At 35.1% G+C, this 24,440-nt stretch overlaps 1 protein-coding gene across 2 annotated transcripts in view; it reads left to right on the forward strand.

The window, feature by feature from the left end:
* The window catches only part of HSF2 (heat shock transcription factor 2), a 38,130-nt gene extending 17,918 nt beyond the window's left edge, over window positions 1–20,212 (forward strand). Inside the window, exons 6-13 of one of the 2 annotated variants that reach the window (XM_049771111.1) lie at window positions 6,331–6,392; window positions 7,182–7,269; window positions 8,178–8,326; window positions 9,258–9,491; window positions 10,073–10,178; window positions 14,543–14,596; window positions 17,531–17,615; window positions 18,950–20,212. In XM_049771111.1, coding sequence (XP_049627068.1) covers window positions 6,331–6,392; window positions 7,182–7,269; window positions 8,178–8,326; window positions 9,258–9,491; window positions 10,073–10,178; window positions 14,543–14,596; window positions 17,531–17,615; window positions 18,950–19,242 — 1,071 coding nt within the window. In that variant the 3' untranslated portion in view covers window positions 19,243–20,212. The remainder of the gene's footprint in view (window positions 1–6,330; window positions 6,393–7,181; window positions 7,270–8,177; window positions 8,327–9,257; window positions 9,492–10,072; window positions 10,179–14,542; window positions 14,597–17,530; window positions 17,616–18,949) is intronic. The other variant, XM_049771112.1, reaches the window with a different exon arrangement.
* Window positions 20,213–24,440: the final 4,228 nt, after the last annotated feature.

Raw genomic sequence — 24,440 nt, forward strand, 5'->3', positions numbered from 1 at the left:
ACCCATCCCCAGAGTGGCAGTATCCCTCAACTACTGTCCCATGGTGTCGCAATTCCACTCTGTAGTTTTAGTTCACCATTTTTTTGGTAGTATATTAGGGTTTGTTTCCATTGGGGATTATCTGTTCCCTCACTTTGTTTCTTTATACAACACAATGGAAGGAAATAGGGTATTAACACATGAACTGCCAATTCCTTAAATTTTATTTTTAATTTAAAAAACTCTCTTGGGCTAGAGACCCTGAATTTGATCCCCTGCACTTCAAAAAAAGAGGAAAAAAAAAATAGTTCTTACTGTGTAGGTTTGTTCTAAGTGGGTATTGTTTTCAAATCTGTTATCACCATATAGTGTTATTAGTCTGTTCAGAAAAATAGTTAATATAGTTGTAAAATCTTTGATTTTTGTATCTAAGCTGAAAATTACTAGAGAACTAAAACTTGTTAAATTGTATCCCTGTATTTCTTCCCTTTGCCATCAACTTTCATTTGATAATAGAGTATTAGGTAGTGCTATTTTTTGCTCATGAGTAAACTGGACTCTAAAGTTTAAGCAACAGGTTTTTGTGGGGAGGGTGAATGGAAGACAGCTTCATGCTGAGTAACCTTAGCTAAAAATAGAGTTATGACAGACTGAATCTTGAGTATAGCTAAACAGACTAGAAATTTTATTTATTTATTTAAAGAAAATGCATTACATAGTTGACATAACTGATCATAATACATTTGTTTCAAGGTGAAAGAAAGCAAAGTTATTAAAAAATAGAAAGAAAAATTAAAAAAATAAAATGGAAAAAAGAAAAAAGAAATATTCTGTAACATGTATATTTGTAAAAATTATTGTATCACCAACAGCCAAGAGTAACCCCTGAGCATCACTGAGTGTGAACCCCCCCTAAAAAAGGTGTGTGTGGGGGGCAGTTGTTGTTTGCATAGGCACAGCAAAATATGGGAGAAATAGAAAGAAAAAACCTCTGGCCTAAAAACAGGGAGACCTTACCCAGGAAATATCCTGGCATAAGACCAACTTCAGATTCCAGGCATACTAGGTTGTTCAACCCCAGTTTTGGTCCCAGTAAAGCTCTTTACAATCACGGTTGTTGCTGTTAGGTTTCTGTAGTTAGAGATCCTGGTTTCTGTACAGATTCTATGTGGAAGTCAGGATGACATGGAGCGTCTTCTGGTTTCATCTCACCATTAGGTGACACTGCAAAGAACCCTGCCCTAAAAGCAGGTTATTGCTGTTACCAAGTTGTCAGGGTGTCAGAATTACTCTCTTATTTGTAATTACAATTATGAGTTGTCAGAATTACTCTTTGGGAGTAAATTGATGCCAGGGCAGCAATAGGGTCTTTCCTAGTAGAAGTTTGATTCCTGGTAATTCTATAGAAAAACTGGTTGTTTCCGTAGATAATATTCAAGGTTCAGGGATGAATGGTTAATATTCGATCTTCTGAAGCCTAAGCCAAGTCACTATGACAAGTGTTTAGGGTGTAAGTCCTCACTGCAGTATAAAATTTATGTGTTCCTATATCTATTAGATAAGAACTTGTTTGCAAACATAAGATTTTCCCATTTTAATGTGCCTATGTAAATAGGAACAATGCCACATGGTATTATTGGAGTATATGGGGGCAGAGGTAACAAGCCCAACAATCCCCATAACCTGGTTCTAATAGAAACTTTAATCACTATAGAAACTTATCTACTAGATTCTCTACTAAATATATCTCAAAAAATGGGGGAAATTGCTGCTTCATAAGAAAATATTCAATAGTTATACCTATTAAGGAAATACATCTAAAGAAATATTCAAAGGAGATATACATGTCCCCTTTAAGTCTTTTGAAATTGTCTTGGGGGATGCTAAAATCCAGAGCACAGCTTCAACTTGTGATTTGGTCTTGTAGAATCTAAAAAATGGCTCCCAGCAGTCATATCAGTAAATGTCCTCAAGCCAGAGTCTTCTAAGAAACCAACTCTGGTAGCAAGCAAAAGTCTATAGTGAAGGGAGATGGGGAAAAAGAGGCCACAAAAAGCAAATCAGCAGTATCAGAGTATCAGTTTCTTTTCAGGCTGAGAATCTATCTTTTCACTTTGGGAGCTGTTTGGCAGCTGGCTGGGGTGGGGAAAATGTTATGCTTCCTGAGGAGTTAAGAACTGAGGGTAATATGGGTTAAATGGGGGGAAATAAATGATGGGGGTTGAGAGTGAAGGGCTAGAAAAGAATTTGTAAGGTGGCAAGCAAAAGGGAGGAGGAGGGATTATATATGATGGGAAAGGACAATATATAATATAGACATCTATATTACAGAATTACAGATGTACATTAGACAGACATTGAGATAGCCAATATATACATTCATGCACACATATAAACAGACACTGAGGATTGATCCATTGGTTACAGTTGAAAAAGCTGATCCAGGTGAAAGGGAACAGAACGCTTAAAAAATATAAAGCTGGCAAGTCTGATGGGAAGGTTTTCCATTTTCTAGTCATGATTGGTGAGTGGTAAACTTTACTGAAGAAAGGCTTCATGAGTTGGAATGTGTACAGAGCATTCTTGAAAAAAATCATAATTTTTAAGTCTAGAAAACTAAGTGATATGGTAATGAACACTGTAAGAGGAGTTATACTATGAAACATTGTATAGCAGGTCTTGAGCATTTCTTGCTTTCTTAAAAGCAATCTAAAATTATTAGCATTGTGGGATAATGGTAAGCTACCTACAATTGAAAACAGATTTTAATAACATATTCAGTGAATGAGCTTTGTAAGAGGAGTTCATGGCATGCAGTTGCATATCCCATTGCTATCTGTGGACACAAACATTAGATTATATTAGCAGGCATAGTCAAGTAGCATAGGAAGAGATTACAATTTTTGTTATGACATTATCATAATGAGCCCTGTCTTCTGAGTCTAATATAGTATAGCATTGTGATGTGGAACTGGGTTGAACAACCTATATCCAAGTACCACTGTGGACAAAAAGGTCAAATAGTTATTATAAATAAAGTAAAATTAAAACATTAAAATTACTTATAACGAGCACTGTAGTGGGAGTCCATGGCTTCTAAATGCATACTGCACCCATTTCTGTAGATAAACGCATTAGAACATTATTATCGATATCTATAAAGATCAGTTGATTGGACACTTGCTTAAACTAAACAGCTGTATCCATTCTTTATGGGAGAGTTTAATTCTTTTTTTTTTTTTTTTGGTTTTTGGGTCACACCCGTTTGACGCTCAGGGGTTGTTACTCCTGGCTATGCGCTCAGAAATCGCCCCTGGCTTGGGGGGACCATATGGGACGCCGGGGGATCGAACCGCAGTCCGTCCTAGCTAGCGCTTGCAAGGCAGACACCTTACCTCTAGCGCTACCTTCCCGGCCCCGAGAGAGTTTAATTTTTTACATATAAAGAAACAAACTTGACAGAAGGGCTGTTGTGCCATTATATTGTGCAGGGTGGTTGTTGTTAAAATTGGGGATTTGGTTTGTGTAGTTGCTCTTTGAGTAGCTCATTTAGGGTCAGTTTGGTTAGTGCAAATATTGTGAGTTCTTTTTTTTTTAAAATATGAATAGTTTTTTTTTTTTTTATTTAAACACCTTGATTACATACATGATTGTGTTTGGGTTTCAGTCATATAAAGAACACCACCCATCACCAGTGCAACATGTTTTTAACCCTTCCTCCCATTCAAATGAGAGTTTGTTGAATATGGACTCTAGGTTGAAATTTTCTTTCATTCAGTAGTTTGAATATGTCATTCCACTATTTTCTTGCCAGGATTGTTTCAAATGGAAGATCTGGTTTGATTCTTATATTGTTTACTTTATAGTTAAGGTTTTTTTTTTTTTTCCTCATTACTGCTTTATCCCAGCTCTCTTGTTGAAGACAAGATGAACTTGTCTTCAAGTTCATCTATGCAATTCTCCACCTGTGTAATTCCTTTATTATGGCTTGCTAACATGCTTTTTAGTTTCTTCAGTTCCATTTGTATGGATTCCCTCATCTTCTGAAAGAGTTCTTCTTTGAGTTGGTTGAATTGTTCCTCTATAGATTTCTTAATTTCTTGATTTCCATTGATTCTTGATTCCTTGATTTCCATTGCTAAACCATTTAGGGTAGAATTTAGGTTCTCAAAAAAAAAAAAGAAAAAAAGAATTTAGGTCCTCATCTATAAAGTTCAGGTGTTGGGTAGACTTGGAGATTTGCCAAGTCCCCCATAGTAGATGTCTTCTTTAGCTTCCCCATTGAACTTTGCATTTAGAGGTTTGGACTGCTAGATTTCTCAGGCTGTTGAAAGAAGTGCTAGATCCAATCTGCCAAGAAGTCTGGCTGGCCCTAAAGGGCAGACGAACAGTGTTGTCACTGGAACCAGAAGGAGACAGAGGGAAGACTGGAGATGAGAAGGGCACCCTTCGTTCGAGCTTGGTAGAGGGGAATATGATTGGAGCCTCCCTGTTCCCCACATAGACACAGGCCTTACTGTCCCCAGGAAACAAAAATTCAACAATCAGACATAGCTACATACAAGGTAGCTGTAGCTTTTGGCCTTCAGTCAAAAAAGAGAACATTATGCAACTTTAATGTTAACTAACTGGGTAAAATGTTTTTCTTTATAGAAATGCTTATAATGATCATAAAGTAAATTAGTTAAATTATTAAAGCTATACAATGTGGTTTATTTTGTTTGTTTTGTTTTGTTTTGGTCACACTGTGGCAGGCAGGGCTCTACTCTCAGAAATTATTCCCAGCAGGCTAAGGGAATCATATGGGATTCCAGTTAATGACCTAGATCATACATGTGCAAGCAAACACCCTCTTCAGTGTGCCCCTATGCAATGTATTTTGATAGTTTTTTTATTTTGTTTACTTATATCATTACACTTTACAAAGTTTACAAGGAATTCAGAAAGTCAGTAATAATGATGTTCACCATGTAATTCTCATATTCTTAGCTCTATTATGAAATTGATAATATAATTTCAAGGCATAGCCTAAGCCATGCCACCACACATTTATATTAATATCAGTTGGAGAGCTTACTGATAAACATATTGCTGATCTCCATTTTCAGATTTATCAATTCTGGAGCAGAATTCTAAGTATTTCTTGTCTGAAAATATCCTAGGCCAGAAATGCTGATCTATGACCTTTTAGAAATACTATTATGGGGGCCGGGCGGTGGCGCTGGAGGTAAGGTGCCTGCCTTACTTGCGCTAGCCTAGGAGACGGACCGCGGTTCGATCCCCCGGCGTCCCATATGGTCCCCCAAGCCAGGAGCGACTTCTGAGCGCATAGCCAGGAGTAACCCCTGAGCGTTACCAGGTGTGGCCCAAAAACCAAAAAAAAAAAAAAAAAGAAATACTATTATGACATATGAAGGACTATTTGAATGTCTTGGTCTGCTTTTCTCTTAAATATAATCAGACTTTGAAGATTTAAAACTTAATTGTCAGCAAGAAGCTTTGATTATATTCCAGCAGTCAACTTTTTCTAAATGTTATTTTGTATGCCTTTTGTTGTATTTCTCATTGCTTTTCATTGTATAAGAAAAATGTTGCAGGGCTGGAGTGATAGCATAACAGGTAGGGTATTTTCCTTGCATGCAGCCAATCTGTGTTCGATCCCCAGCATCCCCATGTGGTTCCCTGCGCCTACCAGGAATGATTCTGAGCACAGAGTCAGGAGTAACCCCTGAGCACTGCTCGGTGTGATGCAGAAACCAAAAAATAAGAGAAATGTTAATTTAACATTATTTTTCATTTATATATCATAATCTTGAAAGAATTTTATTTAGATTGGGCCGGAGAGATAGCATGGAGTTATGGCGTTTGCCTTTCATGCAGAAGGACAGTCGTTCGAATCCTGGCATCCTGTATGGTCAGGGGCAATTTCTGAGCATAGAGCCAGGAGTGACCCCTGAGCACTGCCGGGTGTGACCCAAAAAACAAAATAAAAACAAAGAATTTTATTTAGAAAGTTGGTTTATTCAGAATGGTTTATATTTATCACCAAAATTATTGGATTATTCAAGAAAAAAATTTAACCATTGAATGATAAATGATGGTGAGTAGGTTGTTGGATGCATATTCTTTGTCTTGATGGTAAGTGCCAAAATTAATTACCACAGATTATCTCTTAGCCCAAAAGATGTTTCTTTAGATAATATTTGAAAGATAATATCTAAATGCTAAAATTTTAACATGAAAAATAATATGACAGAATATAGAAGTTAATAGTTTTTCTAAGACTTGATAATAAGGATTAACATAATAGGAGTATCTAATGGAAATTTTTAATTTTTATTTGCCTTTTAGATTGTCCAATTTATTGTTACCTTGGTTCAAAATAATCAACTTGTGAGTTTAAAACGTAAAAGGTATGTTTTATAAGACACTTGTGACATGTATAAACAACCAGACATTGTATCATTTAATCATGAATGATTTATTTCTAACTGTAAGTTTGTTAACCCAGATGAACATTCTTCCCTTATAATTATATTTTATGTTAAAAGAGTAATGCTGTTTTACTTCAATAGTCCTACTGATGCTTTTTGAAAGACTAACCTAAATGTTCACTTTATATATAATATACCAGTTATTAAAGTTTTCACTCAATTCACTTAATTAAATATTTCTAGAAGCTCCGTCCCTCTTTCCTTCTCTTTTCTCTTCCCTTCCCCTCCCTTACTCTTCCCCTTCCCTTTTGTTGTTCACTTCTCTTACCCTTTCTGTTTGTGCTCCCCTTCTTCTTTACCTCCCAGGAACCTCCTACTCTCTTTTCTTCTCTCCTCCCATCCCCTTTCCTTCCCCTTTTTTATTTCTTTGCCTTTTCCCCCTTTCCTTCCCCTTCTCTCTCCTACCTTCCACTTCCTTTGCCTCCCTTTCGCTTTCTCTTCCTTTTATCCTTTCCTTTTCTTCTACCATCCTTTCATCTTGTTGTATGATAGAAAAACATTTTTACTCGATCTAATATTTAATCCTCTTAAAAGTTTTAAGTACTTTCATTTTCAAGTGTCTGTTCCGAAAATATAGTAATTTTTAAAGTACTATGAGTTTTTACTGAAAATTTTTATTCATTTTTAAAGTGAGTTTGAACTTTAAGGTCCTTAAATTTACGGTCCTTACATGTTTATTTCACTTAACATTATATATTCTGTTTTCAGGCCTTTGCTTCTAAACACTAATGGAGCACAAAAGAAGAATCTGTTTCAACACATAGTAAAGGAACCAGCTGATAATCACCATCATAAAGTAATGTTTTACAGCAGTATTTCATACTCAAAAAGTATAGTGACCAATCTAAGCATTTATCCTCCAGCCTTATTAAATCATATGTTTAAGTATTTACTTTAGATAAATAGCCCATAACATACATGATTGCCTCATATTGCTTTTAATGTTGCACACCAAAAGAACCTATGTAATGGTCTAATGCAATGGTTGCTTTTATTTTAAAAAACTGACAGAGTGCTCAAAGAGCTTCAGTGCACAGTTTGTGTGCTGGATCCCCTTGTTTGATCCACACAGACTATAGTCCCTCAAGTACCAAGCCAGAATTCATACCGATGTGTCTTCTGATGTAAAGAATCTCCCCCAAAGTAAAAAGTAAAGAAATTCCTTAGAACACTGGAAAAGGAAAAAAAGCCTCAAATATGTTTGTTCTACTTGCTTGTCCTCAAATTATTATTTTTAAAATCTATAAGATCCTTACATGTTTATTTTCCTAAGTATGATTTTTCTTAGGTTAAACCAGAAGTTAGCTTTGAACACAAAAGTCAGGAATAAGCCCTCTGAGCAAAAAACCAGGTGTGCCTCAACTCCCCCCCCAATTCAAAATAAATTTTCATCAACAAGTAACCATCTGATTTCATTTGGTTTGAAATTAAGTTCTAAGATTAATTAAGTTCTCTTTGTATGACTATTGTTACAAAGTGTGATGATCTTCCCATGTTGTTTTTAAGATCCCTATATTTCATACTTCTGTGAATTGGTGTTGCTAATATCACTTAGAGTACTTGTCCTATAAATGTAGAAAACAGATATTTTAGTATTTGTGTCACCAGCATTAGTAAATAGTATCCAGTTACTATTTTTACGTATAGTATATTTTTTGGTAATGCAATTTTAATTTTTTTAATTTATATTCTCCTATCTTTTAGGTTCCACACAGTCGAACTGAAGGTTTAAAGCCAAGGGAACGGATTTCAGATGATATCATTATTTATGATGTAACGGATGATAATGCAGATGAGGATAATATCCCAGTTATTCCACAACCTAATGAAGATGTTATATCTGATCCCTCCAAGTAAGACTGTGAAATGAAATTTATGAAACATTGGTTACTTAACAAAGAGCTAAATTTGATGCAAGATGAAAACAGGAGGGCCCAGAGAGATAGCACAGCGGCGTTTGCCTTGCAAGCAGCCGATCCAGGACCAAAGGTGGTTGGTTCGAATCCTGATGTCCCATATGGTCCCCCTTGCCTGCCAGGAGCTATTTCTGAGCAGACAGCCAGGAGTAACCCCTGAGCACGGCCGAGTGTGGCCCAAAAACCAAAAAAAAAAAAAAAAGATGAAAACAGGAGTTAAAGTACCTTGCTTGTGACTACCACTACATATGTATGGATCCCAGAGTTCAACCAGAATGACACATGAGCACAGAGCCAGGAGCACCTCATAAGAACTGCTGACTGTGGCCCAACTGCTCTCCTCTCTCTTCCCTCTACCCAAAGTGAAAATAGCTAAATTTAAAAATATTTGTCTTGTTACTTCTGTTTGGGTGTCATGGCCAGTGTTTCTTGGGAGCCACTCTCAGTTCAGTGCCCAGGGAAACATGCATTGTTGTCAGGTAAGCTCAGACCTCCCATTAGTAAATCCTAGGAAGCTTGGTGCATTTCACTCATGCTCTCTGGGCCCAGTACTTTGTTCTATGAAAATTAATACTTGACATATTGGAAATAGGCAGAAAATTAAACCAAGTTATTTAAATAAATATCTATCCCCAATGAAAATTATCTTGATGAAAATTATTTAGGAAGGAGGTAGATAATCTTTTAATTTTTTTTGTATCACATAAAATTTCGATATTTATTCCTAAGCAACACCTGAGAAATATGAGGAATTTAGAAGTTTTAGTATGTTGTTTGAAGAGACTTTGGAAAATGAGTGAATAGAATAAATTTATTTCATTGGTCTGAGATACATAATTGATTCGTTCTCATATTAATATAATTGTAGCCAGTATCCTGATATTGTCATTGTTGAGGATGACAATGAAGATGAATATGCACCTGTCATTCAGAGTGGAGATCAAAATGAAGCTGCCAGAGAATCCCTAAATTCAGGCAGTGATGGAACCAGTCCTCTCATGTCTAGTGCTGTACAACTAAATAGCACATCTAGTTTGACTACAGATGACCCTGTTACTATGATGGACTCTATTTTAAATGATAATATCAATCTTTTGGGAAAGTGAGTGCTTATCTACTTACCTAAATTTACTTGTTTATTTTGTTCACCTATTCTGTTTTTCTGTATTTCTCAGATTACAAATTTACATAGTCTACATTTTTGTTATAGTTAGGGCTAATCAATATTTTGAAATGGATTTACTCAGCCCAAGATCAGTATTGTTTTATTTTTTGGTAATTCCTCAGATATTTTAAATAGATATTTTTTTTTAGATATTTTAAATAAAGGAAGTGATTAGTAAGTAGTCAAGTGTCTTTTCTCTGTAAACAATAGAATTGTGGGGGCCAAAATGATAGTACAGCATGTAGGAAGATTGCCTTGCATGTGATAAACACGAGTTTGATTCCTAGCATCCCATAGAGTCCCCCGAATAAACAAATACAATAAAATTCTGTGGATGATCTGATAGTTCAGTAAAAGATGATAAATGATAATTTCAGAAATTAAAACATTGAATAGAATCTCTGTACTATTAATTGGCCAGGATTCAGCACTTGCTAGAAATATTTTGCCCACCTAGATTGTAGTGTGATTTTAAACATAAAACCTAGTACTGATGTTCTTAAAACTTTTTTCCTTAGGGTTGAACTGTTGGATTACCTTGACAGTATTGATTGCAGTTTAGAGGATTTCCAGGCCATGCTGTCAGGAAGACAGTTTAGCATAGACCCAGATCTCCTGGTTGATGTAGGTACTTCGCATAATCTTTGCTGTGCTGGCAGTTCATATGTTTTATTTATGTTTATAAAATCAGTACATCATTTTCTTATATTCTTTACTATGATTGCTTTTCCTGTTTTATTCTACAATGAATGGTATTATCAGAAAGAATTAAACAAATGGGTTTAATACAGTGAAGGAAAGGGATCGTTGCCAGTCTCTGAATAGCAGTTCAGCTAATCCTCCTGTAACAACATCAACTATGTTAAATTCTTAATTCAGATCATGTCTCATTGCTATATTGTTTTATTGTAGAATAAATTGTCACTGAAATAGCTCAAAAATAAATTATTTCTGTTCAAATATAATGTATTTTTATTCTTTGCTAAATTTCAAAAATGTATGTCCTAAGTTTTAAGATTACCTTTCTCCAATTCTCACCACTGTCTCTTACAAACTTGACTCTAATCAAGTTCAGAGTGTGAATCCTTACTACATTCCTGACACTAACCACTTTCTCCTCCATCATACATCTACCTTTCTTCCCTCCCTAACCTAAGCTTCATTAGTGGCTGCATAGATGGCCATATATGACCCAGATAAATTATACAGATATTCTTACTCTTTGCCTATTTGATTGTGAATGTTTCTCTTTATTCTGAAAAGCTTTGTTGCCTTTTTTCTTTCTAATATTTTGACTTTTATTGCATCAAAAGATTTTACTATCTCGTTCTTCTAAGAGCTCAGTGAGGGTAAAAAAGAATATTTTCTTACTCTTTAATCATATTAAGTTACCACCTTACCTCTACTTTTTATAAGTCTTTGTTAGTGTCACTTATTTCTTTCAAATGATTAGTGTGTAAATCTTTGAAGATTTTCTTCCCTTTCTGAGCTGTATTACTTTTAGGTGAATTGAGCAAACATGCTAATCACTAACTTTTTTAACAAGTTGACTGCTTAATTATATCAATCTCTACCCCCACTATAAATACAGTGACCTTTCAGATAGAGTATCTCCCTCTTAGATCAGTAAAAGAAAATAAAATCCCATAGGACTGACTCGTTACAAATTGTCAGTCATTTTATTTCTGGTATGCTTTGACACATTTGTCTTACTTGGACATAAGACCTCTTCTTGCCAGCTGAATTATCATGCCCCTGGAATTCTCATAACCTATGGAATACTCAATCCTTTCCTATTCAAGGAACTATTACTTCTTTAAAGTTAATTTGTACACCTGCCCTCTACCTTTTTATTTTTCTGTCAGTCTTTACTGTCTGCATTTTATTTGGGACCACATCTGTTGATGCTTGAGGGTTTTTCTCAGTTCTGCTCAAAGATCACTCCCAGGAGTTCTCAATAGGCCTACATGGTGCTGGGAATCAAACCGGGACTCCACCTGTCAAAGCTTGCACTCTAGTCAGTTGAGTTCTCTCTCCAGCCCTCTTTCTTATCTTAAAAGGAATTGAGAGGTCGAGAGAGATACTACAGAGGTCAAGGTGACTTGCCCTGTATGTGATCAACCCTTGATTCTATCTCTGGCACCACATCATCCTCTAAGCACCATCAGGAGTGACCACTGAGCACAGTCATAAGTAGGTCATGAACACCACGGGTGTGGCCCCTTATATCAAAAAGAAGTCTTTTTGATGTATTACGCTGCTCACATATTTTTATTTTATAATCCTTTTTTAGAAAACTTCATTATATAATATACACACATATATACTTATACACATAATCATGGGTCATATATGGCTATATACACAGCCACGTATGAAGCTTAGAAAAGGAAGGAAGAATGATAGAAGATGGAGGAGAAGGTGGTTAGTGCCAGAAATGCAGTAAGGATTCACATTCTTACATACATATAAGTATGTATATATAAGTATATTTTTTTCTGAGATCATACATTATCCTTTACTTTAAGCCTGTGTAGCATGCACTGAATTTATTTACACATTTGTATGCTGTCTATTTTTTCAAAAAAATTAGGCCACTGGAGAAGTAAAGATTTACTTTTTTCAATCAGACAATTTTTGATTTTATTATTGGCTTATGTTACTTTATTATTTTAAGTTTGGTATAGTTAACCTCACTTTCTCAGTCACCATCTGTAAATGTGGCTAAATCCTAATATTGTGTGTATTGTAATTAATACTGTTATTATTATTAACTTATTTATTTCTCATGGTTTTTAATAGAAGATTTTAAAAACCTTAAACATTTTAGGTTTTTTTCTTGTACCCCTTTATTTTATTTGAATATTTTTCTGCTTATACTTGTATGTATTAAGATACCTATTTCACCATCTTCAATTTTTAAATTCTTCTTTTAATAAAAGTTGTTTGAACTCTATCATATACATAATCATGTTATGATTTTTAAAAAATTATTAACCATTCAGCTTTCTTAGTTTCTTAAGAGTATACCAAATCTCTCTTTATTTTTGTTAGTAATCACAAGTCATCTTGGTTTCCTTAACTATTTCATAATCATCAAGTTTTGTGTACTTTTGACAAGTTATGTCATTTCTGTTTTCATATCTCTTACTTTTCTTTTTTTAATGCTTGAATTATGCTGTACTTGTTAATAAATTAAACAAAAATCTACCTGTAGGTTCCATTGTTCTTTGAGATGGCAGTGTTGGTTTTAAAAAAAAAAAGGCAGTAAGTTTGCCAAGAAGTTCATGACTGTGGAGGTTAATACTGATAGATTTAGTATGAATCGGTAGGAGGGGCCTGGCTTTAGAAATAAAATTGTCGTTTTTTCTTTCATATTTGTTTTTCTTCCTCACACCATTGTGTCTGCTATACATAAAGATATCTCTGAGTCAGTGGGTAAGGGAAGTGGGGCAGAGGAGAAATGATGAGGATTGTGATGGCCCTTCTCGAAGGTGGGCAAATATCTGAGGTGGCATCCAGCTAGACTTTCAGAGATTGGCAGTCATATATCTATCCTTAAGAAATATAGTCTCTTGGCCCGGAGAGATAGCATGGAGCTTAAGGCGTTTGCCTTGCATGCTGAATGATGGTGGTTCAAATCCTGGCATCCCATATGGTATGGTCCCCTGAGCACTGCCGGGGGTGACCAAAAAAAAAAAAAAAGAAGAAGAAGAAATAGTCTCTTCATCTGTCAGTAGATGTTTCTCAGGAAGGAATAGATCGTGAAATGGAAGGAGACATTTTTATGAATACAGTTTTACCAGAATGTAGAATTTAGAGAGGAATCAGTGTATAGAGTAGCAGATACTATGACTCCATATTCTATTCTGTGAACATTTGATATGCTTATTCTCCTAAAATTCTTTAAATCTGTTCATGGTTCATGCCATTGTAAAGCCTTATTTACTTGTATATTAACTGTCCCAGATCTAATTTTTGAACTTTATGTATTTACTATTCAGCTCTGAACTGTATTAATTTGTACTTGTAGACTCATCTATTTCTAAAATTTACCCAACACTTATTCCTTCTTTTCTTATCCTGATGCCATAACAACTTTCTTTTTCCTCTGTTCTCTCCTTTCCAATCCTAACAGTTCTCTAGGGGAAGATATATACAATACCCAAACTTTTTGTTTCATGCTACTTGTGTATATATGTCAATCTTAATTTCCTTTATCTTTTTCTTGAAATCCTTAATACTTTTGAGCCCCACCATATGTGATAAATGCTAGATTGTATTTAATCATAATTTGCTATTTTATTATTGTTCTTATCTTTTAGATTGTAAGCTCCTGGGGAGCAGAAATAGTATCTGCAACATGTATTCTTCATGATGTCAGTTATTTCTCAGTACACAATGAATTTCTGTGGAGTGAATGAATCTTATGACTTAAATAAAAGTTTTATCTGTAAACTGACTAGATTGAGGGACTCAGTAAGCAGTGGTCTTTTTGTTTATAGTATCCCTATCTACTTTAAAACACCATCTCCTCCCAGGGCTCTGCTTGAGCGGTATTCTAGGAGCTACTATCATGGTTGATTCTATAAATTTTTCATAAAATTAGTCTTGCAGGCAAGTGGCAGGACAAAAATTCAGCCTTAGGTGCCTCTTAATGCCAAAAACACTTAGGAAGGAAAAAATAAAGGCAGGCTGGAGATGGGAAAATCATCATTTGTCTTTAAGTGAGACAAATGGTCACAGTTTGATAGAGAAATTCATACATCTAAATTTATGTGCTAACTTTCTACTATTAGTTTTACTTTGTTTTTCTGCTTTTCTCTTCCTTTATTGTTTATTATTCCTTTTCTTTTGCTTTATTGTATGGAAACTTCTTAGTGTAGAAAGTACATCTCTTCACCCAACATGGCTGTTTAAAATTTTTGAACACAGAGTTATTTTTTAATATTTTTTAAACTTGTCATCTTTCTTGTTTGGTCTTTCAGCTTTTCACTAGTTCTGTGCAGATGAATCCCACAGATTACAGCAATAATACAAAAGTAAGTTTTAATTCATATTAAATTCAGGACCCATAGCTGTAAGAATGAAAAATATCCTAAGTAGAGAGCAGTATCACTCCCAGTTATAAAAAGCATTTTATATTCTCACCTAATATGTATGATGAAGACAATAAAGGTTTAGGTGAAAAATTAGATTTTGTTTATGGGATGAACGATAACCCATTTCTATTGACACTTGAATGATTAATTGCTGGTATGAACTCAATCTTCCAAATGCTGAAAATCATCTGACTAAATTTGGAATGTTCCGGTATATCACTGAGATAAATTATTAATATTGATTTATTCATTTTAATGTGTTATATTTTGTATTATTCCAAATTTATAAACAATGGGTCAAGGTAATAGTACAGTGGGTAGAGCGCTTGCTTTGCACGTAGCCAACCCAGGTTTGATCCCCAACATTCTATATGGTCCCCCAAGTCTGCCAGGAATGATTTCTGAATGCAGAGCCAGGAGTTACCTTTGAGCACCTCCGGGTGTGACTCAAAAACAACAAATAAACAACTTAAGTTGTTTTTTGTTTTTTTTTTTACTGAAAATGTACTGGTACACATAGTTAGGACCTTTATTTTCCTTCATTTTGTTAGTATACTGTAAAAGAATAGGAATTTATAATGACTTTAGGTAAGGAAAGTTGAAATAATGAAATGCAGATTTTTGGCTTCTCTTTTCAATAATAGTTTATTGTTAAACGTGAAGAAAATTCAGTTGAGTTAGTTGTTGTTAATAAATTGTTTACCAGCTGGTTTTTACTAAGTAATAAGTACAATTTGAAATTGTAGCAGATATTGAGAAATCTTGTTACTTTATCTAGTTTGACTTGACCATTAATGTTTTATATTGTTTATCTTATAATTGTACCAAATTATTTAATAGTCCTTGTTCTCCATTGAATACAAAAATTATCAGATCTTTGGAAATTTGTCTCAGATTTGATCAGTAATCTAAATGTGAATTCATAGAAAATAAATGAGTGATAAGAGGTTTGAATTTTTCTGACTTCTACCATTATGGCCTATAAATATTTTTATTTTCTATAGTTTTAGTTACAGTGGGTAATTTAAGAGTTGAAAGGGAGACCTGACAGATAGGACAGCTGATAGGATACTTGGCTGACCTGGGTTTGATTTCTGGCATCACATATGTTCACCTGAGCCCTGCAAGATGTGGTCCTTTAGTGTAGGGCCAGGATTGCCAGTGTGAGTTAAAAATCTATAAAACAAAACAGGATTTTTAAGTTTTAAATCGGAGAGTGGATTGTAAATTCAGTATTCACATGATCTATACCAGACAATTTTCAAGTAGTGAAGGCTGGTTAGTAGATATATTTTATTAACAAGCTATAGGTTCTTTTTAATTAATAATTGCATGTGCAGTGAAAAAGCAGCCATTAATATTACATAAAAGAATGAACATAACTATAATACAATTTTATGTAACAGGCAATTTGAACTTGTCTACATTTGTGTAACAAGGTATTATGGATCATCTCATCCCTGAATTTCAGTAAATATGAGAATATTGAATGTTAGAATTTAAGTTGAATGACTTAATATATGATGTGTTCAGAGAATATGCTGTTTGTCTATTGTAGACATTGTCATTCTTGGATCATCCTCTTTATTTCACAAATCTATTTAAGTGGTTTGGTTTGTTTTAGGAATAGTAAATAGTCCATTGGAAGTGGCTTTATTATAGTATCTAAGCTATAGATCGTTTTCAAGTGATAGATCAGTTGTCATTTTTTTATTCATAATAACATACACTGCTTGCTCATATGACAACACTTTTCTAATAAATTAGGATACTTTAAAATGCTCCTCTGTATAGCAGTTAAATGCCAATACCGAAGAATAAGAATTTTCATGAGACATGAAACCATTTGTTTATCTTAGTTTTCATGTTTTAGAATAACTGACATTCTTGGGAAGCTAGTATTTCAATGTTTATTTTGAATGCTAATTGTGAAAATATTTTTATATACATTTTAGAAAAGGTTCAGATTTTACTGTATTAGGTTCATCTTTGAATCATGGAAAGTCACAGCTTCATCTTATGAGTATCATGGAAATTAGTATGTTTGCACCATATAAAATTAATTAGCATCAAATATCAGATATACAGCATTTCTGGAAATACTGTGAACTTCTGCACCACAGATTGAACATCGTTGAAAAGAGCACTAAAGAAGTTAACAACATTAAAGATTTAATTTCCTTACCATGAGATGTAAAGAGAGAAGACAGTGGTTGAACAAAACAATTTTAATTACAGAAATTGAAAGAACCACCAAAAGGAAATGAAGAAATACCACCTCAACTTTGAGGCTTCCATTTATAGGGATAAATAAACTTAAGGTTCTCTCTATATTATCCTGTGCTACTTTAAATATGTTCACATATACTGAATATTGTTCATGAGTGAATAAGAGTATGTAATACATTTTTTTAATTCAAACTGTTTAAATAATGAGTTTGGTTTTAAAGAGTTACATTTTTAAAAATTTTAGTTGAAAGCAGCCATCTGTGGTTCCTTCCTATCTTTTACCATTTCTACCTCTGGAATGCACCCTCCTTTTCATATTTACTATCATCCTAGTTCAGGTTCTTTGTCTCATTCTTGATTGATTATAGCAATAGTTTAATAGTTTGTTGTTGTTTATTATTAAGTAGTCTTAATATGTCTGTTTAAATATATTTTTAGTCATTCTTTAAGTTCCCTCTTCCCATGTAACTCAAATAATATGTCAGAACTCTAACTATTTAAAGCAAAAATAGTATAACAGAACCTACTCACCATAAACTATACAAGATTTTATTTTATCAATATTATCATTACAGGTGTTAATTTTTCTATTTTTAAGTGCCCAGTATGAAACAACTATTTTTGTATAATCTTTTTCTCTTTTAGTGTGAGAATAAAGGAATAGAAACTATGAAGAGCAATGTAGTACAGCCAGTTTTAGAAGAGGGAAGAAAATCTAAACCCAAAACAGGTAGGTATAAATTATAGTACTAATTTTTGTAGATTTTTTTGGGGGGCCACACCCAGCAGTGCTAAGGGGTTACTCCTGGCTGTCTGCTCAGAAATAGCTCCTGCAGGCACGGGGGACCATATGGGACACCGGGATTCAAACCAACCACCTTTGGTCCTGGATCGGCTGCTTGCAAGGCAAACGCTGCTGTGCTATCTCTCCGGGCCCACTTTTGTAGATTTTTAATAATTAGGAGTTTTACATAGAAACTATTCATGAGCCAAGTACCGTACAGCTGGTCTTAAATAACTGTGTAGGTGACTATTGTTTTGTTAAAATATTGATGGGAAAAAAGTATCCTTGCTTAATCTTGGAAGGATCAGCATTAGTCCAGGACCTGCTTTGGTTATACATCAGTTCATTTAAAAGTCAGTTGTGTTTTTTTTTAATGATTAAACACCATGATTACAAACATTTGTAGTTGGGTTTTAGTTATAAAAAAAGAACACCCCCCGGGGCTGGGAAGGTGGCGCTAGAGGTAAGGTATCTGCCTTGCAAGCGCTAGCGTAGGATGGACTACAATTCGATCCCCGGCATCCTATATGGTCTCCCCCAAGCCAGGGGCAATTTCTGAGCACATAGCCAGGAGTAATCCCTGAGTGTCAAATGGGTATGGCCCAAAAACCAAAAAAAAAAAAAAAAAAAAAAGAACACCCCCATTCACCAGTGCAACCTTCCCACCACCAATGCCCCACATTCCCCTCCTCTCCCACCACCTGTCTGTATTTGAGACAGGCATTCTATGTCTCTCACTCACTACCAGGAACCTATTCACAACATAGAGAATTTAATCAAATACAGAATATACTATCCTCAGTTTTGTGTATAATGTATCGAAGTTCAGTGCATAGAAAAAATTAATATTCTTAAAAGCTTGTGTTTTTATTTTTGTATGTTTTGGTAGAACTTAAAGGATCCTCTTAATTGCTGAGTAAATGGTAAAATCTTTTGTCTTACCTGTTTTAAAATTTTCTGATATTTTTTGTGTGATCTTATACAATAGTAATTGCCTATAAAAACACATGTATTGGGGCTGGAGCAGTGGCACTAGAGGTAAGGCATCTGCCTTGCAAGCGCTAGCCTAGGACGAACAGAGGTTATATCCCTCGGCGTCCCATATGGTCCCCCCAAGCCAGGAGCGATTTCTGAGCGCATAGTTAACCCGAGTGTCAAACGGGTGTGGGCCAAAAAGAATACAAAACAGAAAACAAAAAACACATGTATTTTTGTTCTCTACCATCAGTTTAAAATTTGTACCCAATGCTAAAAGAATGCTTTTGTAATCTTTCTTATAGATAAGCAACTTATCCAGTACACAGCTTTTCCACTTCTCGCATTCTTGGATGGAAACCCTGCTACTACTGTTGAACAAGGGAATACAGCTTCATCAGAAGTTATGTCCACTGTAGATAAACCCATAGAAGTTGATGAGCTTCTGGATAGCAGCTTGGATCCAGAACCCACACAAAGTAAGCTTGTTCGTCTGGAGCCATTGACTGAAGCAGAAGCTAGTGAAGCCACGCTGTTTTATTTATGTGAACTTGCTCCCGCACCATTGGATAGTGACATGCCACTTTTAGATAGCTAGACCCTCAAGAAGTGGACTCTACGTGTATATATTCATCAAAATGATGAACTATTTATTTTAAAGTATCATTTGGTACTTTGTTTTGGGTAATTACTTTGTTTTGTTTAACCAGATACTCTGTGGAATTAAAGCACCTTTTGCTTTTTCTCACTAACCACATACTCTTGCAAAAGCTTTCAGATGTACTCAGCTACCTAGCTATACAGGATTTAATGCACATTATTGGTATTTCTTTAAGTTGAATTCAAATGACCATTTTTCTCCAGTTGTACTAAATTGGATTTATTTTTTACATATATGCCTATTAAACCCAGTTAAACTTTTGTTTATTTTACTTGTTTGATGCTGTTTGCATTGGGTATAAGTTATTAGCACTAATGGTAGAACTCCTGAAGTTCTTTTTTTCTGTTCCATTTACTTTGAATTAGATATTTTTCACTTGACTTACTTTAAAAACTGGGAACATAAAGTGCCTGTATCTTGTAAAACTTCATTTGTCATGGTTCAGAAAGTTGATGTTTAACAGGAAAGGCCAAGTATACATGAGTGCTGCTGTCCTTTGGGTTCCAGCTCTAAACTTGGGAAGGAGTTGGGATATAGCATCATCACATCCACCTTGTTTGACTAGTTTTCAGTATAAGTTTTCTGGGTTGTTTGTACGTTTGAACCATACTATTTAGTAAAATAAATATAATGAATGTTGCGTTGTAGTGTCTGTTAAGTGCTTTCTTTGGAGGTGACACCCTCATGTAACAATTTTTTCTTTTCATTGAAAGTAAATACTTAACTGTAAACTGTCTGTTAGCCCTGAATCTCACTGTGAGTCATACCAAGATCTTTGTGCCTAATTAAAAGGAAAACTTGTGTTGCAACAAGGTAGGAATATTCATGTCTCTAAACTTGATGTGTTTTAAAGTTCTTTGTTAAAAGTTTCACTTTCTGTGTTTCTAATAAAGAACTCAGAGAATTATGTCTCTCATTGTCCCAAGTGAGGTGAGAATATTGTAGAACTGGATGCCAAAAGAAAATGCAGTCCCCTGAGGAAATGTAAAAGAAATATTAAAGTCTCTTTGGAGCAGTTATTAGAAAGATTCTAGAGAACTAGTACAAGTCTAGGATACTCCTATTTCACTTGAGAATTCCAGTTTCAGGCAGAGGGCTAGAAGCAACACAGTTAATATGAGTATTATATAGGACTATTTAGGGAGAAATTAAAAAGTATATCCTTCCTATTGGCCATGTTATTCTCATGAAATTTCTTTAGGTGAAGAGGTAATACACAGCACATAAATAATGTGACCTTAAGCACTGTCATGAGTGATGCCTGAGCACAGAGCCAAGAAACACTGTGACAGAAAACATGGCAGAGAGGCAAGTTCAGTAAAGAACATTTCTTTGGGGCTGGAGAGATAGTATGGAGGTAAGGTGTTTTTTTGCCTTTCATGCAGAAGGTCGGCAGTTTGAACCCCGGCATCCCATATGGTCCCTCCGAGTCTGCCAGGAACGATTTCTGAGGGTAGAGCCAGGAGTAACTCTTGAGCGCTGCCGGGTGTGACCAAAAACCAAAAACCCAAAAAAAAAAAAAAGAACATTTCTTTATGATGGGGTGAATTTCAAGTAAAACCTAGTGTAGCAATGGGAACCAACTCCTCTTCTCAGCAGATCCTAAAATACTCAACTCTGGCATCATCTTATGAACTAGTTCAGCAATCCAATTTTTTTTTTCTGAATTAAGATTCCCCTCCTAGAGATGATAAAAATCTTTTGAGACTAGAGAGAGAATATCTAACTTGCTTTCTTTGGAAAATAAATAAGTTTCTTCTCCTCAGGAGAACACCTTAGAGTGCTAGAAGTATTCTATAAATAATTATAAAAACTTAATACCCCCTGGGGCCAGAGTGGTGGCGCAAGTGGTAAGACATTTGCCTTGCTCACGCTAGCCCAGGATAGACCACGGCTCGATCCCCCAGTATCCCATATGGTCCCCAAGCCTGAAGCGATTTCTGAGCGCATAGCCATGAGTAATTCCTGAGCGTCATCGAGTGTGGCCGAAAAGCCCCCCCCCCCAAATACACAAAAAAAAAACACAAAATACTCCCTATTATTTTATATTATTTAATACTCCCTATTATTTGAGGTGCAGGAGGCACTGTCCCCTGATTTCAATAGTACTCACTCTATAGTACTTTTTAAATAACATTTGATTTTAAAGAATTGGAATTCAGTGTCAATTTTGTTTTACTTACATTCTTTGGGCAGGACTGGGTCACATCTGGTGATGTAGGTCTTACTCTTGACTCTTCATTTAGGAATCACTCTTGGTAGAATGAACCCATGTTGGCCATGTACAAGGAAAGCACTCTACCCACTCTCGAGCCCCTCTTTTAAAAATGAATCTGACTACCACAATGATTGTATATCCATAGGAATGTACTTCACTATGCCCAAAAGATTTTATATTATTATCCCTAAAGCTACACATTGAAGATACTGTGAGATTTCTGAACAACTAAATTGGACTTTTTTGGTAGCTTTTATAACCTAAGCAAATAAGGTTATCCTCAATTACATATAAGGTTTGGTTAAAAATGGTAATATACATGACAGTTACCTTTTCCTATAAACCAAAGGAAAACTATATCTGGTATATGAGAACTCCCCCCATCATCCTGGTCCTTTTTCAATTCACTGACTTAATGCGGAAGAGTTTCTTCTCTGTAGACAATTCAATACACCACTGCTTAGAAAGAATTTGAAGTAAAAGGAAATTTTGTCCTGCCTTAGTATTTTTTTTAACAGTTTTAACTGTTAATCTAGTCCACATTTGTCAATACAGGGCCACTATATATAGTGCTATACTACTATACTATTTGTACTATATATATTTTAACATATATATATTGCCTTATATGCTGCTGATTCGGGTTTGATCCCAGCCATTCCATATGCTCCCCTGAGCACTAGGTGTGCTGCACCATTTCAATTGGTTAATTATATATATATATAAACATTTGGACATTGATACAATTAAACTGTCTTCTAACACCTATTATAACATACTCATCATTAAGCAACTCAAAACTATGCATACATGCACAACAGTGGACACTTGTTCCCATGTTGCAGCTATTATAAGAAATGCTATTTTGAACCTGGAAAGTATTTCTCCAGCTTGTTTTCATTTCCATTGGATATATTCCCCTTAAGTGAAATTGATGCATCACATTACACCTCAATCTTAATTTTTTTTGGAAGTTTTACCATATTGATTCCTACATTAACCAGATCAGTTTACACCAGTTTTTATCAGAGATTCCTTCTCTACAATAATACCTGATCTATTTTTGATGATGAGTGTTATATATATATATATTACTGTGACAGGTATGAGGTGAAATTGTTTTTAGCTTGTATTTATTTCCCTTATGACTTTGAACATCTTTTCACTGTCCTATCTCTTTGGGGGGAAAAATCTGTACAGGTTTTAGCTGCAAGAGCCTTGATTTTAAAAAAAACAAAAACAAAAAAACACTGTTGTTTAAAAGGATCAGAGGATGTAGAATACAGGTATTAACTTACAAGCTACCTCTCCAGACTCAAGACTATACACAAACACACAATTTTGTTTTAGGGCCACACTGCAGTGCTTGGGACTTATTCCTGGCTCTGTGCGCAGGGTGTGGTGTCAGTGATTTAACTGGGGTTGTCCATGTGCAAACACCCTGCCCTTTATACTATCTTTCTGGCCCAAAACTCAGTACTATTTTAAATGAATTACATAAAAATGTTTGTAAAGGACTTTTGTACTGGAGAGAGGGAGGGGAAAGCACCATCAATTAGCAATTTATATGACAGCAGATATATAATACCTAGTAATTAAAGATACTTTTTTTAAAAATAATTTTTATTTTGACCACAGTGGATTACAAATCTTTCACAGTAATGTTTTAGGTACATAGTGAGATTGAATCTGGGACATTCCCACCACCAATATTGTCCTCCCTCCACCCTTGTTCCCTGCATGCATCACATATCCCCTTCTTTTGCACCCCCCCCCCCCCCCGGGCTGCTAGTATAAGTGGTTCCCTCTGTGTCTAGCTGGTTGTAGATTGGGTATCGATTCTATTGTCACTGGTTTTGGATTTGGTGTTTAAGTCTGATCATTTTTTATTTCTACTCATTCATACGATTGTTTGGTCTTTGTACTCATTACTTTTCCTCCAATTTGTGAGGCAGAACAAGATGGTTCAAGTTATGTGGTTCTGTTAGAAGGAAAGAAGAAAAAAAGAGGGAGGCAAAAATCAAACAAGCAAAAAAACGGGAGGAGTCCTTGTAGAGGCTATACATATCAATTTAAGAGAAGGAAAAAGGGAAGAAAAACGTTACCAAAAAAAACAAACAAAAAAAAAAAAGCAGAAAGAACCCGAAAAGTACCACAGCAATAAATGACATCAAACAAAATGATGGTCCCGAAATAAGAACAAGACAAAGCACAAAACAAACAAAAAAAACAAACCAAGGAACAACAACAAAAAATTAATTTGTGCCTTTTTTTTTTTTTTTTGCCAAGGCACAGTAAATATTGGAGAAATTAGAAATTCCCCTGGCTTAAGAGATACAGGGTTTCTCCACCCTTGAAGCATATTGTCATGGGAATAACTACAGGCTCTGTACATACAATTTTTTCTCTCCTCTATGTCCTTTTGTGATGTCTGGAAACTTTCTGATCAGTCATGGATGATAAAATCAGGCTTCTGTAACTAGGATCTTGGTATTTGCACAGGTCATAGGATGGAGCCTAGAATGGAGTCTTTTAAAGACACTTTTTATACTGAAGGCACATTGAGATCTAACTTCAGAGGGATCAAATGGTAATAACATCTTTAAACACTTCATCAGTTTGGGGCTTGAGTGATAGGACAGCAGATAGGGTGTTTGCTTTGCATGCAACCAACGGAATTGGATCCTCGACAACTAATATGGTCCCCCAAGTGTGTCATGGAGTAATTTCTGAGAACAGAGTCAGGAGTAACCCTTGAGTACCACTGGGTGAAGCCCTCAAAACAGAAACAAAAATCATTTTTTTCCAGTCAAAGAAAGGGCAGCTTATCCAACAGTACCAATTTATTTTATACAGAATAAAGTAGGTGAGTTACTCCCAACATCTAAATTTGAGTTATTTAATAAATAACAACACA

This window comes from Suncus etruscus, chromosome 4 (genome assembly GCF_024139225.1).
Source record: "Suncus etruscus isolate mSunEtr1 chromosome 4, mSunEtr1.pri.cur, whole genome shotgun sequence".
In the NCBI taxonomy this organism is placed as follows: domain Eukaryota; kingdom Metazoa; phylum Chordata; class Mammalia; order Eulipotyphla; family Soricidae; genus Suncus; species Suncus etruscus.